General features: G+C 46.1%; 1 protein-coding gene across 1 annotated transcript in view; it reads right to left on the bottom strand.

The window, feature by feature from the left end:
• The window catches only part of trit1 (tRNA isopentenyltransferase 1), a 29,031-nt gene that overhangs the window by 2,147 nt on the left and 3,221 nt on the right, over positions 1-23,663 (bottom strand). The window contains exons 2-9 of the mRNA XM_029122725.2: positions 17,117-17,257; positions 14,858-14,956; positions 14,203-14,357; positions 11,928-12,070; positions 10,623-10,734; positions 8,125-8,237; positions 7,402-7,479; positions 505-614 (exon numbers count right to left, since the gene is read on the bottom strand). Coding sequence (XP_028978558.2) covers positions 505-614; positions 7,402-7,479; positions 8,125-8,237; positions 10,623-10,734; positions 11,928-12,070; positions 14,203-14,357; positions 14,858-14,956; positions 17,117-17,257 — 951 coding nt within the window. The remainder of the gene's footprint in view (positions 1-504; positions 615-7,401; positions 7,480-8,124; positions 8,238-10,622; positions 10,735-11,927; positions 12,071-14,202; positions 14,358-14,857; positions 14,957-17,116; positions 17,258-23,663) is intronic.

Raw genomic sequence — 23,663 nt, 5'->3', positions numbered from 1 at the left:
AACCTGTTAGGTTGCCATGTTATCCAACCTGTTAGGTTGTCATGTTATCCAACCTGTTAGGTTGTCATGTTATCCAACCTGTTAAGTTGTCATGTTATCCAACCTGTTAGGTTGCCATGTTATCCAACCTGTTAGGTTGTCATGTTATCCAACCTGTTAAGTTGTCATGTTATCCAACCTGTTAGGTTGTCATGTTATCCTTCCTGTTAGGTTGTCATGTTATCTAGCCAGGTTAATTCAATGGAGAACCATATTTTCCCATAATGACCTGTGCCAAAAACACACAATTCCATGATGAGACAATACACAGACGCACAGCAAGACACTTACAGACACATAAGGTTGGGAAGATTCAGTCGGTGCATTAATCAGATGGCAGCTCCTTTTAAAGCAGTGAGGAGCGGTGACAGTGTCCTTAAAGGAGCAGTGTCCAAGGAGATCTACAGGAGATCTACAGGAGATCTACAGTGAGTTGATAATGAGCAGTAGAAAGACCACTCCCACCTTGGTGAGGCGCTCCAGTATCTCCAGGGCGGGGCTTAGAACAGTCTCCTCCCACTTTGACACATCGGTCACATCCAAACCATATACCGGAGGAACACCTTCACCTGGTCCTAACGAGGCAGAGACACTAATTAACCTCAGATAATTAGCAGTATTTGGGGACATGGATTTTAAAAGATTAAGAGTCGGTACTGCGGACACAGGAATAAAATCCTGAAATGCTGCGGACCTGGAATAAAAGAAATCTAACTCACACAGATTGTTTTAGTCCATTTAATATTATTATTCACTAATTTCAGTATATATAATAGTATCCTACAGTAGTAGCCTTCTGTACTAGTGGGGACTAAATTTAAGGTTTTACTATTAGACCTGGATTCTAACCCCAGTCAACCAGGAATCTCTCTCTCACACACACACACACACACACGTACGTACACACACACACACACACACACGTACGTACACACACACACACACACACACGTACACACACACACACACACACACACACGTACACACACACACACACACACACACACACACACACACACACGTACGTACACACACACACACACACGCACGCACGCACACACGCACGCACACAGAGAGAGAGGGACTGTGATATGATGAGCATGACGGGAGAGGATGACGGGAGAGGATGACAGGAGAAGATGACGGGAGAGGATGACAGGAGAGGATGACGGGAGAGGATGACGGGAGAGGGGGTCCTTCTAAATCATTGATGGAAAGTGAGAGAATGCACACTTATGGGAAAAGGGGGAAGCAAATTGTGTTTCATTCCAGCTCAAAAACACGAGCTCAGTGTCCATCTTTAATGCATATATTCAGCAGGCAACTGCCACTCTCACAGGAGGCCATTGTGGCTCTGGGTGGATGCAGTCGCAGCCTGGTGAAGTGCTGTGGTGGTGAGTGAGTGCAACTGGACGCCAGTGTGGCTCTACGTGAATCCATTTGCAGTCTGGGCAGTGATGGGCTGTGTCAACCTGCTGACTCATGCTGGCTCGATAATCATCTGTCCCTCTGTCTCTCTCTCTCCCCCCCTCTCCCTTTACCAATCTCCTTTCTTATTCACTGCTCATGTCTCCAATCCCTCTCTTTCTGTCCCTCCCTCACGCGCATTTCCTCTCCCCCTCTACCTTTTTCTTCCTTGGTTCTCTGTCCGTCTCCCCCTCCCTCTCAGATCTATTCTGCTACAGTCAGCAGTCTGAGAGCCACAGCCCAGTATTGATTTAGTATCTGACAACACAATGGGATGAACTGAACACACAGACAGGAGACCAGTGGAGGGCTACAGAGGGACATAGCAAGAGAGATCCACAGATAGAGGAGAACAGCAGATATGTAGAGAGATTCAGAACAGTGGGGATATAGATGTAAAGGGGAACAATGGAGATGTAGAGATAGACAGGAGGACAGTAGAGATCAAGAGACATTTAACAACAGTAGAGATATAAAGGGAAGAGAACACTGAAGACAGATAGGAGAAAAGGAGAGATCTAGAGAAAGGAGAACACAGAAGACAGATAACTGGATGACTAACTGGACGAAGTCTTGGTTGTAACTGTCCACTGTTGAAGTTACAAACAAAAGGTAACCTTGCACTGTTGAAGTTACAAACAAAATGTAACCTTCCACTGTTGAAGTTATAAACAAAATGTAACCTTCCACTGTTGAAGTTACAAACAAAATGTAACCTTGCACTGTACAAGTTACAAACAAAATGTAACCTTGCACTGTACAAGTTACAAACAAAATGTAACCTTTCCACTGTTGAAGTTACAAACAAAATGTAACCTTGCACTGTTGAAGTTATAAACAAAATGTAACCTTGCACTGTACAAGTTACAAACAAAATGTAACCTTCCACTGTTGAAGTTATAAACAAAATGTAACCTTCCACTGTTGAAGTTACAAACAAAATGTAACCTTGCACTGTACAAGTTACAAACAAAATGTAACCTTCCACTGTTGAAGTTACAAACAAAATGTAACCTTCCACTGTTGAAGTTACAAACAAAATGTAACCTTGCACTGTACAAGTTACAAACAAAATGTAACCTTCCACTGTTGAAGTTACAAATAAAATGTAACCTTCCACTGTTGAAGTTACAAATAAAATGTAACCTTCCACTGTTGAAGTTATATGCACCAATTGACTTGTTACTGTCCTACTATAAACAAATTGTGCTACTATAAAAACCTGCTCAATCTTGTGATGCCAAAGGAATATCTGTTATGGACAAAACAAATGACGAACTGACATTTAGCGTTCGCAGACAATTCCTCTTTTCTGAGCTGACATCCTACACCACCACTCCCATAACCGCACCAGTCACTAACAACATCTTAAACAACATGGGTTACTGACAGGCTGTGTGTGTGTTTCACACTGCATGTAACTGACAGGCTGTGTGTGTGTTTCACAGTGCATGTAACTGACGGGCTGTGTGTGTGTTTCACACTGCATGTAACTGACGGGCTGTGTGTGTGTGTGTTTCACACTATTAATGACAAACTTAGGTTTCCTGTTAGCGGCGGTGTGTGTGTGTATGTGAGTGAGTGTAGACATTGTTTTATGTTGCTTTGTGCAGCTCCAACAAAAGATAAACACAACAGGTGGGAGAAGAGGAAGAGATAGAAAGGAGGGAGGAAGAACAGAGAACACAGAGCAGTGAGAACACAACCCTTTCCATGACTTTATTATCCCTTGTCATTCTCACTTGTAACACACTTTTAAAACACTGTACATAGCCTGTCATTACATTCAAAATGCCTTCAACCTTTTTCAAAGTTTTGTGTAATGTCTCCTTAAAATTGATAATTTTATTTCAGTTTTCACTTTAATTATTTCTTAGTTTTTAATAATATACGTTCCAGTTAATCTGGCCATGTAAACAAATGTGTCCTGTGCCAATGAAGCCCAGTCGTTAAAGACCTAAGAGACTACATTGAGTCTGGTAGATTTCCTCCCAGTCTCTGTCTGTCTCTCTCCCTGTCTGTTACTCTCTCTCTCCCCCTGTCTGTGGGTGTCTGTCTTTCTCAGTCTGTGGGTGTCTGTCTTTCTCAGTCTGTGGGTGTCTGTCTTTCTCAGTCTGTCGAGTGTTTGCCAGATGACAGTTTCACTGCCTGAAATTATACTAATCCTAAATGCTGTGAAAAAGGGATGATACGAACAGAGAGAGGAAGGGGGGAAAGCGAGAGGGAGGGAGGGGGGAAAGCGGGAGGGGTCCTCGGCCCTGTGGCCGTCTCATCCACACCCCCCCCCCCCCCATTACCCGTCTGGCTGGAAAAGGTATCACTTCCACACCAACTGGAGTAGGGCTGGATCAAAGACCACATCTAACATAGCACAGCTGCTGTGAATCGTGGTGTGTGTGTGTGTGTGTGTGTGTGTGTGTGCGCGCGCGTATACTACTATACTTGCAAGGACCAGATGTCCTAGTATAATAACCTATGGTAAATCATTATAACCGAGGACCTTTTGCCCATCCTCACTTTTATAAAATGGCTCAGGGTTTTATGCTGGGGATTAAGTTCAGGGCACTAATTAAGGTTAGGTTCACTTTAGGGATAATGGTTAGGTTATTAAGGTTAGGGTTAGGTTCACTTTAGGGATAAAGGTTAAATTAAGGTTAGGGTTAGGTTCACTTTAGGGATAAAGGTTAGGTTATTAAGGTTAAGGTTAGGTTCACTTTAGGGATAAAGGTTAAATTAAGGTTAGGGTTAGGTTTACTTTAGGGATAAAGGTTAAATTAAGGTTAGGGTTAGGTTTACTTTAGGGATAAAGGTTAGGTTATTAAGGTTAGGGTTGGGTTACATTTAGGGATGAAGATTAGGTTATTAAGGTTAGGGTTGGGTTACATTTAGGGATAAAGATTAGGTTATTAAGGTTTGGGTTATGTTAGTTTTTTTTCTTACTAAATTGCTGGTCCTCACCTTGATAGTAAAACCTAAGTGTGTGTAAATTTTTGCGTGTGTATATGCGTGCGTGTGTGTGAGTACGTCCGTGCACACGCGTGCCTGTGGGAGAAACAGTAGCACACCTGTTGAGACAAATGTCCTGGAGTCTGTTTGCCCAGCGCCGTCAGCAGACCCCGGTGTGCAGGCATGTGTCTGAGGTAAATACAACACGCCGTTCACTGTAGAGGCCAGCTGTCTGGGCTCAGAACACCCACAGGTGTTCATTATTCAGTCCTCCTCGTCCCTCGCGCTTTCCTTTTTCATTATTTTTTCTTTCCTTTTTTCAACCTCATGTTCTCCTCTCTTTACCTTTATCTTTTTCTTTTAAATTGATCATCCTTTATACTCCTTGCAGTCTGTCTCCCACCCTCTCTCCCCCTCTCGCCTCCTCTCTCCTTTTCCCACCCTCTCTCTCACCCTCTCTCTCTCTCTCTCTCGCTTTCCCTCTCCCCCTTTCTCCTTCTCTCTCTCTCCTTTTCTCCCCCTCCCTCTCTCTTGCTTGCTCTCTCTCTCTCTCTCTCTCTCTCTCTCTCCTCCTCTCTTCACCCCATCAGACTAAGAGGTCCAGAGAGAACCATGTACCTCCACCTGTATCCTCCCCGGGGGTGTGCTTAGACAGGGGCAAGGGTGGGGGGTACGGGTGGGGGTGGAATTGTGCCCCACACCTGTTGCCCCAGCTGGTTGATATTACCTTATCACCGGGTCTCCTCACCTTCTCATCTCTCCTGGGTTCTCCCCCTTTCTCCCTCTCTGAATTCCATTCAACAGGAGCATGAACAGAAGTTAACACTATTGTCTAAGAGGACATGTTAAGGCAGCAACAGTAGAAAAAAGGGGGAAAAAAACATGAATATTTTACCACAAGATGTACTCTGCAAAGAAAACAAATGATCAACAGACCAGAGATGCCCAGGGCTCTTTCATAATGACGGGACATAGCAGTAAGATTTACTGTCTATTTTCCCCTATCAAAATCCACATTTTCAGGAACTAAATATCTCTCATTGAATCATATTTAGTAAGAAGGGTTGTTCTTTCCTCACTGACCATCCTCATGTTCTATTTGTGTACATCTCTTTCCACCTCGACCTCCGACCCTCACCTGTCTCACCTGTCTCACCTGTCTCTACCTGTCTCTACCAGTCTCACCTGTCTCACCTGTCTCTCGTTATCAGACAAAAGACAGACTGCTCTTTAGCCTACACCTGGGTGTTCTGTTTCCCGCTGTTTCTGTTGTAGCGTGTGTGTGCGTGTGTGCGTGTGTGTGCGTGTCTGTGTTTGTCTGTTAGTGTATAAAAGGATAAACACTGAAAATACTGTCCTCGTTTAAACCAACTTCCCGCTCACACCTGAAACGTATGAAAACTATTATGGTTGCATCCAACTGGAACATTACCGGTATGTTTCATTTTGTTTATTTGTTCACTTTTAATGACCTTGTTCTATTGTTGTTGCACAAACTTGAGGGAACAGAGAACGTGTATTGGGCGGGAAACCACATTTGGCAGTCATCCAGGCTGGGCCGTTCTAACGGTGTGGGGGGGGGGGCGGGACTTTACAAAGGCTCTGGACACAGTTGTCTCCACTACGAGACCTCACCTGTTAGCGCCCACTGCTGATCCAAAGACAGGCGTTGGTGACATACCAGTTAGACGACTGCCTGACCAACAGGTGAGGTCTTTCTACTAATGTTTCTCTTGATAATGGCGATCCCCAGAGATCGGCTTACGGTCCTGTTCCATTCATGCTCCATGGAAATGATATTCTTCAATAGAAAGTTTTGTCTCTTAACTCCTTTGCGAGAGACGCCAATCTGCTATGGCCCCAAAGAGGGAGCAGGCTCGTTCTGGCCTCTGATGCTTTTTGGAAAGTCTCTGATGAAAGCTGAAGCTGGTTGTGGATGCAGGTAAAACTAGTGGTATGTGCTATTTTCTAACTCGTATGCCTGCTTACACACGTCTGTAAGTGTAAACATCTGCGCATCTTGACTGATTTGGTTTCCTATGGATGAGACCGTTACGCCTTATGTTCCCGTATTGGCAGAAAACTCATCCACTCAACATTACTCTGGCCAACAGGTCGACCGTACCTAGTGACCACATTAGAGGAGGTTATGGAGGATCGGCAAGAAACTGACCCCGAATGACCTCTGCCGGGCCACACGGCCACCTGCCACAGACTCTCCCAGACTCTCCCAGACTGTCCCAGACTGTCCCAGACTCTCCCAGACTCTCCCAGACTCTCCCAGACTGTCCCACCCGGCTGGGAACAATGACAGACTACCCACCTGGGGGAGGAGCACCACTCTTGGATTAACATGTTTAGTAGTGGGACAGGCAGAGGGGGGCAGGGCAGGCAGGAGGGGGGAGGGGAGAGGCAGGGGAGCATGGATCAAGGGTAAGGGGTTAGTACCCAGCCAAGTGTCCTTCAGGCTGTCTGGACCCCCCCCACAGACCCTCCTGGGGGCGGCAAGCACTGGTAGATGAGGTCCGGAGGGTAATGGATTGGTCATGGATATGAGCCATATGGTTAATGGCAGGCTTGTGGGTGTCCCCTCACACACACATACACACACACACTTCCATTACATACACACCCCCCCACACACACACGCGCGCACGCACACACGCACGCACGCACACCCATTACACACACACACACATACTTCCATTACACACACACACACGCATGCACACACCCACACACACTTCTGTTACACACACCTGGTTTAAGACATCTTATGGACGGTCATCTAACAACAGTGACAGGCGGCTACCGTGGGTTGTGTGTGTGTGTACAAGGAATGAGCGTTTAATGACGATTGTGTACAAGATGTAAGTATTTATTGGTGTGTGTGTGTGTGTGTGTGTGTGTGTGTGTGTGTGTGTGGGGGGGGGGGGGGGCTGGACTTACTCTTTAGGAAACGATTGCGGACCCATTTATTCTGCTTCCTGGCGTACTGCCTTGTAGCAATTTTCAGATTCTCCACACCTGAGAAAGAAGAAGCTGTCTATCAAATAAATCACACCCTATTCTCCCTTAACCTGAACCAAATGCCTAAACCTAACCCAAAACTGCTCAACCTAAAGCTAATCCCAAAACGAAGTTTTGTTTAGAGTAAAAAAGGTTTTTGACATTTTTCCTAGTGGGTTCCTGCAGAACAACATTCTGGGGACTGAACCCTAACCCAACCTTCTGGGGACTGAACAGTAACCCAACCTTCTGGGGACTGAACTGTAACCCAACCTTCTGGGGACTGAACAGTAACCCAACCTTCTGGGGACTGAACTGTAACCCAACCTTCTGGGGACTGAACAGTAACCCAACCTTCTGGGGACTGAACCCTAACCCAACCTTCTGGGGACTGAACAGTAACCCAACCTTCTGGGGACTGAACAGTAACCCAACCTTCTGGGGACTGAACCCTAACCCAACCTTCTGGGGACTGAACCCTAACCCAACCTTCTGGGGACTGAACAGTAACCCAACCTTCTGGGGACTGAACAGTAACCCAACCTTCTGGGGACTGAACCCTAACCCAACCTTCTGGGGACTGAACTGTCAGCTTTTACTGGGGGGGGTGGGGGCATCTGGTCCTCACATGTATTGTACAAACATGATCACACACTCACACACCTTTCTTCAGGAGGGTTTCTTTCTCCTCCAGAGTGGTCTGGTCCGGGCAGGTGAGGTACTCATGGAACTCCTTGAAACCTATCGACTGGAATATACCGTGTTGGTAGTCCTGGCTATGAGATGGATAAAGAGGTGGGGGAGAAAGAGAGAGAGGGGGAGAGATGGGGAGAGAGGGAGATGGAGAGGGGGGAAAATGTGATTACAATGTTATCATTACCATCTAAATGTCTGGCCTGGTCGGGGACGGAGTAGACCCTCCTGAGGTAACAGCTTTATAATGCTCTCCTCCTCATCTATCCCCTCCCTTTATCCGCCCTCATCCCTGCATCGCTCCTCAGAGGGGTCAGGCCGGGTTGAAACCTGCTTTAGGGACATCTCTCCCTCCTAATGGTGCTTTATTCATCTCTCCGTTTCTATCCATCCCCCAACACCCCCCCCCCCCCCCGTCTTCTATGCAGCCTGGAGGAGCATGACACCACACATATTCAGAGGAGGTGAGAGACAGAGAGACAACAGGACTGAGAAGATACCTGACAAGGAGAGAGAAAAGGAGAGGAGAGGTAAAGAGGAATGAAGAGAAAGGTAGATAGAGTGAGAGAAAGAAAGAGGAAGAGCCAGTGATACATAGAGATAGAGGGAGTGAAAAAAAAGAAAGGAGGGTTAAGAGGGAGTCAGTCAGGGTAGAAGAGGGAGGTGGGGGTGAGTGGGCAAGGTCTGACCTTGCAGCTTGGTGACCGAGAGAGGGGGTGGGGAAGAGAAAGAGGGAGGAGGAGAGAGAGGGGATGGGGAGGAGAAAGAGGGAGGAGGAGAGAGAGGGGGAGGGGAGGAGAGAGAGGGGGTGGGGAGGAGAAAGAGGGGGTGGGGAAGAGAAAGAGGGAGGAAGAGGGGGGCAGGTGTCAAAGAGGGGGAGAGGGATATGCATAAAAATAAGCAGACAGAGATTAGGAATTTTGAGAGAAAAGAAAAGAGAGAAAAGGGTGAGGAGGTACTAGGGCACCTTTTGAGTCTTGCTTTTTAAATTCTGAATCCATATGTGAATCATATTCGTACCATTTGATTTTAGATTTGCATTCATATAACTTGCATACTTTATTTACAATATCTATCTCCGTTTTCACTGTTAATGCATTTGAAGTAGGTTTCACAAAACGGTGCTACATAAAGGAGGGCTGACTGCATTGTGACGGGGTGACTGGAACCACATGTCTGTCAGTGGCAACAGCAGACTGGGCCGAAAGCCACTAGTGCATCAAATCCCTAGAACCACACCCAACACACACACACACCCACCCAACACACACACCCACCCAACACACAAACACACACACCCACCCAACACAACACACAAACACACACACCCACCCAACACAACACACAAACACACACACAACACACCCACACCACACACCCACACACAAACACACACACCCACCCAACACACACACTGCGGCTGATGGACAATCAATACTGGCTGACTGAAAAGACCCACTCAGCATTATCTGTCCTGATCTGATCTCCGTCAGGCGTTCTCCACAGACACGATCATCGCTACACTGCGTCTCACTGCGTCTCACTGCCAGTTCCACATCTGTTGCCCGGGCAACGTGCTGTCACAATACTGTCTTGGACCTCCGTCGGGGGAGGACCTCTTGTCACTGGTACCACCACGTGGACCTGGAATGCAGCGTTGTGTTAACTGGCTCTGTTCTGCGGGAGGTCGCTGGATTTCAGTCTGTTCTGCGGGAGGTCGCTGGATTTCAGTCTGTTTTGCGGGAGGTCGCTGGATTTCAGTCTGTTTTGCGGGAGGTCGCTGGATTTCAGTCTGTTTTGCGGGAGGTCGCTGGATTTCAGTCTGTTTTGCGGGAAGTCACTGGATTTCAGTCTATTTTGCGGGAGGTTGCTGGAATTCAGTCTGTTTTGCGGGAGGTTGTTGAGTTGTTTCCTTCTCAGTGTTTGCCGACATTAGCGATGACATCATATTTACGTAATGTGTATTTAAGGCTGAATGATCCCTGGACCCGTGTGGAACTGCCCCATGGAACGCTGAAAACTATCCCAACTATGCAACCTAGACACAGAGGTGCAACCAGAACACAAACACACACACAATCACAGACACCCCCAACATATACACACACAGACACAGCCAACACACACACACAGACATACCCAACACACACACACACACACACACACAGACATACCCAACACACCCAACACACACACACACACCCAACACACACATACACCCAACACACACATACACCCAACACACAATCACAGACACAGCCAACACACACACACAGACACAGCCAACACACACAAACACACACACACACAGACATACCCAACACACACACACAGACATACCCAACACACACACACAGACATACCCAACACACCCAACACACACACACACACCCAACACACAATCACAGACACACCCAAAACACACACAATCACAGACACACCCAACACCAAATCACACAGACACACACTTCTTGTCCTCAATTTTGCGCTGGTTGAATCTCCGATGGAACTCTCTGAGCTCGTTTATCAATCCTGTGGACAGCATCTGAGCCACGCGGCTGTCCAACCGCTCATCTAGGGCTGAGGATAGAGAGGATGGAGAGACAGAGAAGATGGAGAGACATTAGGGAGGATGTGGTGAGACATTAGGGAGGATGTGGTGAGACATTAGGGAGGATGTGGTGAGACATTAGGGAGGATGTGGTGAGACATTAGGGAGGATGTGGTGAGACATTAGGGAGGATGTGGTGAGACATTAGGGAGGATGTGGTGAGACATTAGGGAAGATGTGGTGAGACATTAGGGAGGATGTGGTGAGACATTAGGGAGGATGTGGTGAGACATTAGGGAGGATGTGGTGAGACATTAGGGAGGATGTGGTGAGACATTAGGGAAGATGTGGTGAGACATTAGGGAAGATGTGGTGAGACATTAGGGAGGATGTGGAGAGACATTAGGGAGGATGTGGAGAGACATTAGGGAGGATGTGGAGAGGATGTGGTGAGACATTAGGGAGGATGTGGTGAGACATTAGGGAGGATGTGGTGAGACATTAGGGAGGATGTGGAGAGACATTAGGGAGGATGTGGTGAGACATTAGGGAGGATGTGGTGAGACATTAGGGAAGATGTGGTGAGACATTAGGGAGGATGTGGTGAGACATTAGGGAAGATGTGGAGAGACATTAGGGAGGATGGAATGTGAGTGGGAGGGATACATTTTTCAAATAGTAGTTTTGGAAACTTTTGATCCCAAGATAGAACTACATTTCCCCAAATGCAATCCGTAGAAATGTTTTACCATTTGTCTCATTTACTTTTTATGTTATCTGACCCTCCCCATGTTGACAGATGATGTTGTCACCTCATATTTATACCCCAGTGAAACAAAAAGTCATAGATGCACGTAATTTCCTAAAGATTCTGATGAAAAAAATATATAAATGGAAAGATTCTTCTATTAGATTGGGCTCATACGATTTCGTATCATTGATAATAGTCTGATAATATGATTTTGATCAAAATATTTATTTACTGATACATATACTCTTTAATCTCATATTTGATTATAAGATCAAACTGATCAACAACAATGACATTTTTTTTTTCTCCTTTTCACCTTGGAGGTCCAATGATTCTGGAGGGTACTGTATGCATCTCAGTCAGTCACCCAACCAGTCAGCCAGCCAGTCAACCAGCCAGCCAGCCAGTTAATCAACCAGTCAGCCAACCAGCCAGCCAGTCAGCGTATGTGCGTGATCATGGTTTCCTTACCGTTCATGTCGGCGTGGAGCCAGAAGATGCATGGATCCGGGTACCTAAGTGGCCCCCCCAGCCCACTGCCCCCCTCCTGGCCTCTCTGCTCCTCCAACAGACGGCTGTGAGGTATGCCTGTCTCTGCATGCACCTGGAGGCTCCTGACAATGAAAAACAGGACAGTCAGAATAAATATATATGGGGAGGGTGTGTCTTAGTTTGATGCAGTCAAGACAGCTGATATGTCATCAGATAAGATGACACATACATACATACATAAATATACACATATATATATATATAGATACACACAAACAATATTTTATATATATATATATATATATATATATATATATATATATATATATATATATATATATATACATACATATATATATATATATATATATATATATATATATATATATATATATATATACATATACACACACACACACACACACACACACACACCTAAAGGATTAGTTGGAACACCATACTAATACTGTGTTTGACCCCCTTTCGCCTTCAGAACTGCCTTCATTCTACGTGGCATTGATTCAACAAGGTGCTGAAAGCATTCTTTAGAAATGTTGGCCCATATTGATAGGATAGCATCTTGCAGTTGATGGAGATTTGTGGGATGCACATCCAGGGCACGAAGCTCCCGTTCCACCACATCCCAAAGATGCTCTATTGGGTTGAGATCTGGTGACTGTGGGGGCCTTTTCAGTACAGTGAATTCATTGTCATTTGAAATGATTCGAGCTTTGTGACATGGTGCATTATCCTGCTGGAAGTAGCCATCAGAGGATGGGTATATGGTGGTCATAAAGGGATGGACATGGTCAGAAACAATGCTCAGGTAGGCTGTGGCATTTAAACGATGCCCAATTGGCACTAAGGGGCCTAAAGTGTGCCAATAAAACATCCCCCACACCATTACACCACCACCACCAGCCTGCACAGTGGTAACAAGGCATGATGGATCCATGTTCTCATTCTGTTTACGCCAAATTCTGACTCTCCCATCTGAAGGTCTCAACAGAAATCGAGACTCATTAGACCAGGCAACATTCTTCCAGTCTTCAACTATCCAATTTTGGTGAGCTCGTGCAAATTGTAGCCTCTTTTTCCTATTTGTAGTGGAGATGAGTGGTACCCGGTGGGGTCTTCTGCTGTTGTAGCCCATCCGCCTCAAGGTTGTGCGTGTTGTGGCTTCACAAATGCTTTGCTGCATACTTCGGTTGTAACAAGTGGTTATTTCAGTCAAATTTGCTCTTCTATCAGCTTGAATCAGTCGGCCCATTCTCCTCTGACCTCTAGCATCAACGAGGCATTTTCACCCACAGGACTGCCGCATACTGGATGTTTTTTCCTTTTCACACCATTCTTTGTAAACCCTAGAAATGGTTGTGCGTGAAAATCCCAGTAACTGAGCAGATTGTGAAATACTCAGACCGGCCCGTCTGGCACCAACAACCATGCCACGCTCAAAATTGCTTAAATCACCTTTCTTTCCCACTCAGATATTCAGTTTGGAGTTCAGGAGAATGTCTTGACCAGGACCATACCCCTAAATGCATTGAAGGAACTGCCATGTGATTGGTTGATTAGATAATTGCATTAATGAGAAATTAAACAGGTGTTCCTAATAATCCTTTAGGTGAGTGTATATATACACATATACATATATAAGCTAGCCAGCTTATTAAGATGGCAAGCTAACGCTAGTCTAGTTAAGAATACCCCACATTCAATGGGCCGCTTTATACCACAGAAATACAACACCAGTGCTAGTATTAAAGCAGGGTTGTCGGCTAATATTGCAGCTGTAGATAAAACGGACAGAGCACATGGGGAGAAGGACGAAACACCACATGTCACCACCACACATGGCACAGAGGCCTTTACAGAGGCAGCGGGAAGGTTTTCCTGTCAACAGCTGCCTGTGCTGCCGTTCAGCTCCACAGAAGGTGTTCACACATGGGTCCCTCTGTGCTTTCAGGACAGAACGTACCCACACACCAACTGTTTCCTCCTGTCACTTCCTGCCTGTAGAAGAACACTGTGACCTAAGACGCGCACACAAACTCACACACCCTGACACATTAAGGAAATGAAAACAGAGGGGGGGGGGGGATGAAGGGGGATAAAGGGGCGGGACGGAGGGATGATGGAGAATAGGATGAGATGGATGGGCGATGGGTAGGATGAGGAAGAGATGGATGGGCGATGGATAGGATGAGGAAGAGATGGATGGGCGATGGGTAGGATGGAGAAGGGGACACACCTGGCGATTTTGCGCACGTCATGAGGGTGTAACATGGAAGCCATTACAGGGTCCACCTCTTTAAGCCGCCTGGAGAGCTCGGACCCGCCCAGTTTCTCAAGCTCTGCCTTCACGTCTGGAGATCCAACTTTTTTCACCTCTCCTTCATTGTCTTGCTGAGTTTGAGAGGGGAAGAGCAAAAGAGGGACGGAGAGAAATGAGAAAAGAGAGTGAAATAGAAGGGGGAAGTAAGAGAGTGCCAGAGAATGACAGAGAGTAGCAGTGAGAGAGAAAAAAGTGTGACAATAGGAGAAAGTGTGTGTGTGTGTGTGTGTGACAGCAGAAAATAATAAAGAACAAACTGGGAGGGGGAGAGGTGGTGCTGAGGACAAGGTGAGGAGAGAACGATGGGAAGGGGTGGGTGAGAGGAGGGGTGAGAGGAGGGGAGAAGAGAGAGGAGAGAAGAGAGAGGAGAGGATGGAAGGAGAGGCTGAGGAGGGGGGGGGGTGAGCTGAGAGAGGAGGGGAGAGGAGAGGAAGACAGGGGATAGGAGGAGGGGAGAAGACAGAGAAGTGGGGAGTGAGGAGAGGGGAGATGTGAGGGAAGAGGTGAGACGATGAGGAGATAAAAGTGGTTAAGAAGGGTGTGAGTAAAGGGCGAGTAGTGCTGTCCTCACCCCTTTGTCCAGCAGCACTCTCCAGAGCAGTGACTCTATGTAGTAGTTAGTCCCTCCCACAATGATGGGCAGCTTCTCTCTGCTGTGTATCTCATCTATGTGAGTCAGTTAAGGAGCTCTGCATGTTACACCCTACATACACAGCACCAGTGCATACACTACTGAGACACTAAACTATTATACAATACATAAAAGCACAAACTACTGAGACACTAAACTATTATACAATACATAAAAGCACAAACTACTGAGACACTAAACTATTAGAAAATACATAAAAGCACTAACTACTGAGACACTAAACTATTATAAAATACATAAAAGTACAAACTATTGAGACACTAAACTATTATGAACTACATAGAAAAAAAACGAGAAAAAAAAGCTAATTCTAAACTCTGAATGAAAAGAGGTGGCCCGGAGGGCAGATTAGAACTGCTCACTAACAGTGTTATAAACACAAAATCAAAACATTTGTGATCGTGTATTTCAGCTCAAGAAAAATGGGAACTAAACTTAAAATGTGGTGTTTGTATTTATGTTGTGTTTATAATTAAACAGCCTAGTGATATTACAAAATGTAGAATGGCAGGAAAGGGCTTGAAACTACCAACCCTTCCTTGGTCCCGAGACGTTTTTCAGATGTGAAATAGCCCTGTGGTTAAGAAGTTGGGAACCCAATAATTCCAACCTGGTGAACCATTTCATCATTAGCATGTCATTAGCATGTCCATATCTTATTGTATTTTAATTGGTTCGCTTCAGTGTGGAGAGACCTTTCAAATTAATTACCTGATAACAAAAACAGTTTGGACATATTTTATATGTGGCTAAGCACCGCAACCTTCCTCCCTTCCCATCTTACCAACAGGAAAAGGGGTAAAGAGCATCTGTGCCACACCTCATTGCCCTGCCTGCCTCCCTCCCCCTCGCCTCTCCTCTCTCTCCCCCTCCACTCCCCTCTCTCTCCCCCTCCACTCCCCTCTCTCTCCCCCTCCACTCCCCTCTCTCTCCCCCTCCCCTCTCTCCGCCACTCCTAATCACTCTCTCACTTAACTCTCTCACATCTTCATTCTCTATTTCCCTCAGACACTGCTATCTTCACCTGCACCCCATCTTCCCCTTCTCTTTCTGCCTCCCTCCCCCTCCCCAGGGATAATTAGATAACTGTTCAGACAAGATAAGCCCCATCAGATATAATCACTTTCCTCCTCCTAAAACACACACTCACTGACCAGACAGAAACACACACACACACACACACACACACACACACACACACACACACACACACACACCCCCTCCTGCGTCATTCTGCACTTGCTCCCCTCCCCCAAGGGGTTTGGAGGAAAGGAGATGAGAAGTGTAACAGAGGGAGAACCTGAGTGGAAAGAAATCAGGAACTGAAGATGAGAAACACAGAGAGGAATGGGAAGGAGAGATGAAGAGGAGGGAAACGATGACAGAGAGAGGAATGGGAAGGAAGGAGAGATGAAGAGGAGGGAAACAATGAGAGAATGACAAAGAATGACAGTGGATGTTCAATTAAGAGAAAACATCTTCATCCCTCTCTCCCTACCTCCCTCAGTCTCTCTTTCTCTCTCCCTCATGTCCCTGGAGAATGGAAACGGATTAACGAAGGATTTTCAGGCTGACTCCTTGACCTGTCATTGTTGTTATTTAGCGGTTTTCATCATTTTACATTGTGATTTCAGTTGTTTTTAAGCGTTGTTATATTTGTTTCATGTTGGCTGTTTGTAGTGCTAAAATAATGACTTGCCTATCTTGGCCTGGACACTCTCGAAAAAGATGATTTCAAAAGTCAATGTTTCTTTCCTGGTTAAATAAAGTTTAAATTAAATAAATAATACAGATAATTTGTTTTCGTGCTGAGCTTACGGCACACGTTCAGGCCTTTCAGCAGGACAGGTGCACAAAAGGAATAAAGCCGTTATCATTTAACTTTTATTAAAGAAAACAATGATTCGGGCCTATTTGACTGGACACTACAATGATCCCGAATGCAACGACTGCCTCATTACACACTAACTAGCCTACTAGCTACATTTTGTAGCTTTAAGACACTTCTGAAAATGGCAGAGGGGTGCGTGAGGGTGCAGGACAAAGGGTATCATTTCGGATTTAGCCAGAGCCCTTTTCCTGAAGTCCTACACTGCATGGTGTCACCACCAAACCTGTCCTCTGTTCCGTTCTGTGATTGGAGGAGGTGAATACAGGAAGTACAACAGCACAGGATATGAGAGCCAAAGCCTTGTTCCTGAAGTCCACCACGGTATAGCTGCTGACAAGCGGGTCCACAAAACTGATCATGTGATGTCTGCACTGGGCACACTCCTCAGCCGTCACCTTATTGGTTATGATGTCCAGGCCCCGATACACCTGAGGAAGACAGAGAGCCTATGAGAATTCAGGGTGGTTGTGTATGAGTGACATCACACGTGATGTCCCGCATTACTTCCTGATTAGAAGAACACTGTGGGAAAAACAGCTTGTCAAGGATGACTAAGAAGAAGGCGTAACACAATATTCAACCCTCCCGAATGTGTTGGGAGTTGCGATGAGACCGGGCCACAGATACAGTTTGATATGAAGAACTGTGGTAGGGAGAAAATAACATGTTGACCATCAATACCAATCCAACAAAATTGAGGGGGAAAAAATCTCCCAAAGCTGCAAAATCAAACAATAATGAACTCAAAATCCCCAAGCATAGCTCAAGAAATTTGGTAGCAATATTAGCAATTAACAGCCGAAGAGCTGAGCTCACCAAAGGCACGGACAACTACTGACTCCTGGGATGTGACAACTGAGGATTTGCCACAGAATGATTCTCAGAAAGCAGTGTCTCATCCTGACTTCTGGACTGAGAGTAACTGCTATTTTGTAACCCTTAGTAGCGGAATGTGGTTCATCCTATAGCCAATGTGTATGGAGCGGTTCAGCAGAAGCGGTGCTTCAGTTTTTCAAGGTTTTAGATTCTCAGTTCTTTCAGGTTTCAGTTCTCAAAGAGCAAGCGTTTTTATATAAACATCTACATTTAGTTGTTTTTTCAAGTCAACAACAATCCTTAAAGCTAATCAGGGTCCCCTTATCTAGTTGAATTTTGCTTATTGGATAGGAATGTTGGTTAGCACTCGTTTTCACTGGTGCCAAACACTGGTGTTTTACCATAAAGTCCAGAAATGTTTCTGTTTCCATTGACACGGTCCAGCGCCAGTCGGTCATGACTTTTTGGTGAAAAGTCCCGGACTTTAGGGCTTACGGCGGGGTTTGCGGGTTGAGGTGCGGCGAAAACGCTGCATGTTGTGCTATTCTAATAGCGATGTGTATCATTTGCTTAGTCTAAAGGCTTCTTGTAATGGTTTTCATGCGACCTAACAAACAGATCCCGGATGAAATAAAGAAAATATAGCAATAGTACAGTGAAGCAAAGACAGAAACTGGTACGATGCCATTGACTCAACAGAAAAACGGAGCGCTGAGACCGAGACGTAGCCTGCAGGACCTATAACGCATAATTACCTCATACTTCTCCCAAATCCTTCCGTTAAAGGTAGACAGTTTTGACAAAATACTTAAACTAAATAATGAATACACTGGCTTAAAGTGGCAGTGTCACGAGTGTAGGAGGAGTCTGAGGAAGAAAGTCGTTTTATTACTCAAGTTCATATTATAAACAAACTTAGCACAGCGCTATTATTTATTTTACTACTAGAACAGTATCATCTTTTATTTTTTGTAACCGGAAAAACCATTCGCGTTGATAGTTTACTCCTGCCTCCCCGCCTGAGCCCCTCCTTAAGTCCTTGATACCAAATGTATAGTTTAAACAGCCAAAATCTAGGGCCAACCTTAGCATAAGTCACCGATGTAGCCCTGGTACCAGGGTAAAGCACCAGTGGAAATGTGTGGCCTTCATGGTGTTCCTCTAAAGAGCTTTGGGCTGATGTGTTTCTGTAGAGCTCATGTGATTCCAGAGTTCACTAAACAAACGGACTCTGCATTTTTACCAGATAAGTTGACTGAAAAGATATGTTAATTTGCAGTAACGATTTATGCAAATCATCGATGGTATCATTCTACCAGGTAGGCTAAGCTTCCTTCTAGAGTATTGAGGTTTTTGAGGAAAGCCTTTCACCTTTATGAGAAGACCTTTCAAGTCTACCATTGTCTTTAACGTTTTTGTGAACAGCTCCACAAGTTCAAAACATTTTGTTGATTTCCAACTACTACGTTAATATAAAAAAGATTATATGTCTACATGTCATATTAGACACAGGGTGCTATGATTAGGCTTGCGTGTTCAACAGGGATCATGTGTTAACTGCAAAGCATCATCACATGCAAAGTGCTGAGAGCAACACAGGACAGAGACACTGCTACTGAATGATTAAGACACTTCTGTCACGAAGTGTGTGTCAGAATTCATCCACCTCCGACCCCCCCCACCCCCCCTAGAGAGAGAAAGAGAGGTGGAGGGAGGGCTAGAGAGAGAAAGAGGTGGAGGGAGGGCTAGAGAGAGAAAGAGAGGTGGAGGGAGGGCTAGAGAGAGAAAGAGGTGGAGGGAGGGCTAGAGAGAGAAAGAGGTGGAGGGAGGGTTAGAGAGAGAAAGAGGTGGAGGGAGGGCTAGAGAGAGAAAGAGAGGTGGAGGGAGGGCTAGAGAGGGAGAAAGGGAGGGCTAGAGAGAGGGAGTGAAAATGGACAGGGAGGAAACAGCAGCAGTGTGTTCTCATTAATGACAGACCTCCCTAAAATGACCAGCTATTACACCATCTGACACATGGATGGCTATGTTCTCCTGGCTGCCTGCTCCCATCTCTCCTGGCTGCCTGCTCCTGTCTCTCCGTGGGTGACTGGGAACCAGGCGGCAAGGACCGTTCTACGGGTGGATGAAGACGGACGGATATCAGGGATGAAAGAATAAACCGACCGACAGAGACATTCACACACGCTCCGCTCTATTCAGAAGAGCTCGTACCAGCCACGCACAAACACAGACACCCTCCCTCTGCTTCTCTCTCTCTCGCTTTTTGCCCATTCATGTGCTTCTCAACTTCCCATTGAAGGCGGGTTGTTGCGGTTTGGAAAGTTAGCTAGCTTAACCAGAATGATTTGGGGGCTGGAAAGGATGTTGTGAGAACATGAATGGGGGTGTGTCTGTGTCGGACATGATAACCGATGTATTCATGAAAGGGGACAGAACAACCCCTGGTCTGACAGTAATACAGTGATTTGAAGGACGGGGAGATGCAGAACGTGGTAGAAAATCGGTGATGGACGTAGATGAGGGTGAGTCCTCTACTGTGTCCAGGGTTTTGGGTGGAGGGGATCACAAGGTGAAGGGTCGTACTCACTGCAGGACATTAATGAGGTGCATAGTGGCCAACAGTGTCAATAGAGACATTACTACATGTCTAAAATCCTCTGTCTTCACCCCGTTTCCTGTACTCTCTCCCTCCCGTTTCCTGTACTCTCTCCCTCCCGTTTCCTGTACTCTCTCCCTCCCGTTTCCTGTACTCTCTCCATCCCTCCCTCTCTCCATCCCGCCCTCTCTCCATCCCTTTTCCATTCTCTTTAATTTGATCCATTCTCTCCTCTCCATTTTCCAGTGTGATAGGCCTGTCTCTGCTTGTAGCCAAATTAGATTATCCTCATCCTCAACAGAGGCCTCTTAGCGTGTGTCTGTGTTTGCTGGAGTCCATCTGATTGAACTTATTAACAAGGATCACAAGTCCAGAGACAGACAGGGAGAGAGACAGACAAGTAGAAAGAGCTCAGCCATTATATCAGGGTGTTTGATGTGTTGATGAGATAACAGATGAGACTTCATATCAGAGTCCTATAGAAAGCTATGCACCTACTAACCTAATAAATGTATTTTGTCCACCCCAATCCCTGCCACACACACACACACACCCACCCGCTATGCCCCAATCCCTGCCACACACACACACACACACACAACCACCCGCTATGCCCCAATCCCTGCCACACACACATTCAATGCCCCAATCCCTGCCTTACATACACACATATTACCCTGGCCCCACCCCAATCCCTGCCTTACATACACACACATTACCCTGGCCCCGCCCCAATCCCTGCCTTACATACACACATATTACCCTGGCCCCACCCCAATCCCTGCCTTACATACACACACATTACCCTGGCCCCGCCCCAATCCCTGTCACACACAGATGGGTATACACTGTAAATACACATGAATAAAATATAAATGGGGGCAAAAACTTTTTAGCAGGTCCCCAAAAGGAAAAGGGCTATTTACGGTACAGGGTCAGACTATAAGGTCAGGCTAAAGGGATATGCTAAATTCATGTAATTAAGGTTATTCAGGTTAAGATTAAGTTATGGGAATCTTTATCTGGTCCCCACAAGTATAGAAGAACAATTTTGTGTGTGTATATGCGTGAGCCTGCTCCACTGCCTGTCTCAGTACGTGTTTCTGCTACACAGAAAGACTCCAGACAATGAGATCAGTGTTTAGCGCTTTGTGTTCTACAGCCTGTCTACCACACAAAAGAAAGGAAAGAAAGAAAGAAAGAAAAAAGGAATGAAGAGTTTCAGAAATGTGAAATGTCCTCTGTCAGTATTCCTAGACTGGCTGAATTAGATCATTCTCCTACCATCCCTCCCCCCACTCTACCATCCCTCCCCCCACTCCCTCAATCCTTCTCTCTCCTTACTCCAGTTCCCATTCCTCCCTCTACTCCTCACTACCCCTCTCTACTCCCTTTCTCTCCTTCCCACCCGTATCCCCTCCTCAACCCTCTCCTACTCCATGCTCCTCTCTTCTCTTCAGCAGTGTTTCTTTATTTTTTTTATAGAACCCACCCTGACCGTCCCCTATATCGTACCCCTGACCGTCTCCTATATCGTACCCCTGACCGTCTCCTATATCGTACCCCTGACTGTCTTCTATATTATACCCCTGACTGTCCATCACTCCATCCTTCTCCCTCCTCTCCATCTGTCCTTTGCTGTTAATCTGTTTCAGTCATTATACTGCAGTCTGTCTCCATGTACAAGGTTCCCTCTTCCCATCCCTTAGACCTTCCGTCCCACCTCTTTTTTCTCTCTCTCTCTCTCTCTCTCTCTCTCTCTCTCTCTCTCTCTAGTTCTCAGTCCCTCCTCCCCCATCCATCACCCCCATCTCTCTCTTACTCTCCTCCCATCCTTCCTTCCACCTCTTGTCTTCCTGCAGGGAGAATAGCCCAGTAATACTCTGACTAATAAATCATTCATGGCATTGTTCTTCTCTCCCTCAACCACCCTCACCCCTTTTTCTTGGTGTGCTGTTCCTCAATATCAGTAATTCTGACTGCAGCCCTCCACAGCGCGCACACACACACACACTTCCAGCTGTAATGTGGACCTGATTAGGGCGTTACACACAGGGACCAGGAGACTGGCCGACAAATTAACCAGAACCGAATGGATGCAAACTCATTGGCCCATTGATTAGGTTCAATCGACTAGACTGAATACTAAAATATAAAAAACCCAACGCCTGTTGGTCCCGTGTTTCATGAGCTGAAATAAGTTTCAGAAATGTTCCATATTAATCCTCTTAAGGGGATTCCATACATATGGGCCGGTTCGGTCTCAGCCCGGAGGCTTGGTACTGGGATCAGGTCTGAGCCATCGGCTGAACCATGACTCATCCGGCCGGGTCACTTCTTCCTGGCACTCAGCTGTCCGGTGACATCGTGCCAACTGAGGACCAGGTGTCCATCCTAGGACCGGTGACATCGTGCCAACTGGGGACCAGGTGTCCATCCTAGGACCGGTGACATCATGCCAACTGGGGACCAGGTGTCCATCCTAGGACCAGTGACATTTAAGAGACACTGGAACCAGCGTGGAAACACACATCAGACCACTGTCAATGTCACTGGTTTGGCCCGTTCTGATGTCTCGTCAGACAGTAACCGAACGCCTGATTGACTGTCTGCATGCTCTATATAGCTGGCCAGGGTCATGTGACTCACTGTCTGGAAGGACCAATCCCTTTTCAGGAACATGGTGATGTCCCTTATAAACAGGCTACGGAGTGGATGTGTGTATCTGTGTGTGTATCTGTGTGTGTACACACATATCACTAATTTACAGCAGAGAGAGAAACAGGTGTCTTGACATCAGGAGTGACGCCCCCCCCCCCCTTCCGTTCCGTTCCCTTCCCCACACACACACACACACACACACACACACACACACACACACACACACACACACACACACACACACACACACACACACACACACACACACACACACACACACACACACACACACACACACACACACACACACACACACACACACACACACACACACACACACACACACACACACACACTTTTGTTCTGAAGCAGTTGCATTTTGTTGAAACTCCAGGGACGACAGCTGCCTGGACAAAGCAATACCAGAGAGGCCACCCTAGATTTAGAGTGAACCCCCCCCAACCCCTTTAGGGGAACTTCAGCTACTGTCCATCAATCGCAGGGGCTTACAAGGTAGTGAATTCCCCAGGGCTCCACAGCACCTCTGACCAGAGGTCATGGCGGCCAATGGGCTTTGGTTAAAACTACTGAAATACACAGAGACACTAGGATTACATTTGCATTTCATACATTATGATGTCCAAGTAACATGTCACAACCAATACCGTAGCTACATAGCTTTGTGTACTGCAACAACATGCTACGTGTCTTTAGGGTTAATTTGAAACTTAAATAGTTATACAATAATTTAATAATAAAAT

This window comes from Esox lucius, chromosome 10 (genome assembly GCF_011004845.1).
Source record: "Esox lucius isolate fEsoLuc1 chromosome 10, fEsoLuc1.pri, whole genome shotgun sequence".
NCBI lineage: Eukaryota > Metazoa > Chordata > Actinopteri > Esociformes > Esocidae > Esox > Esox lucius.
The sequence above is the reverse complement of the archived record's forward strand: the minus strand, read 5'-3'. Positions and strand labels throughout refer to the sequence as shown.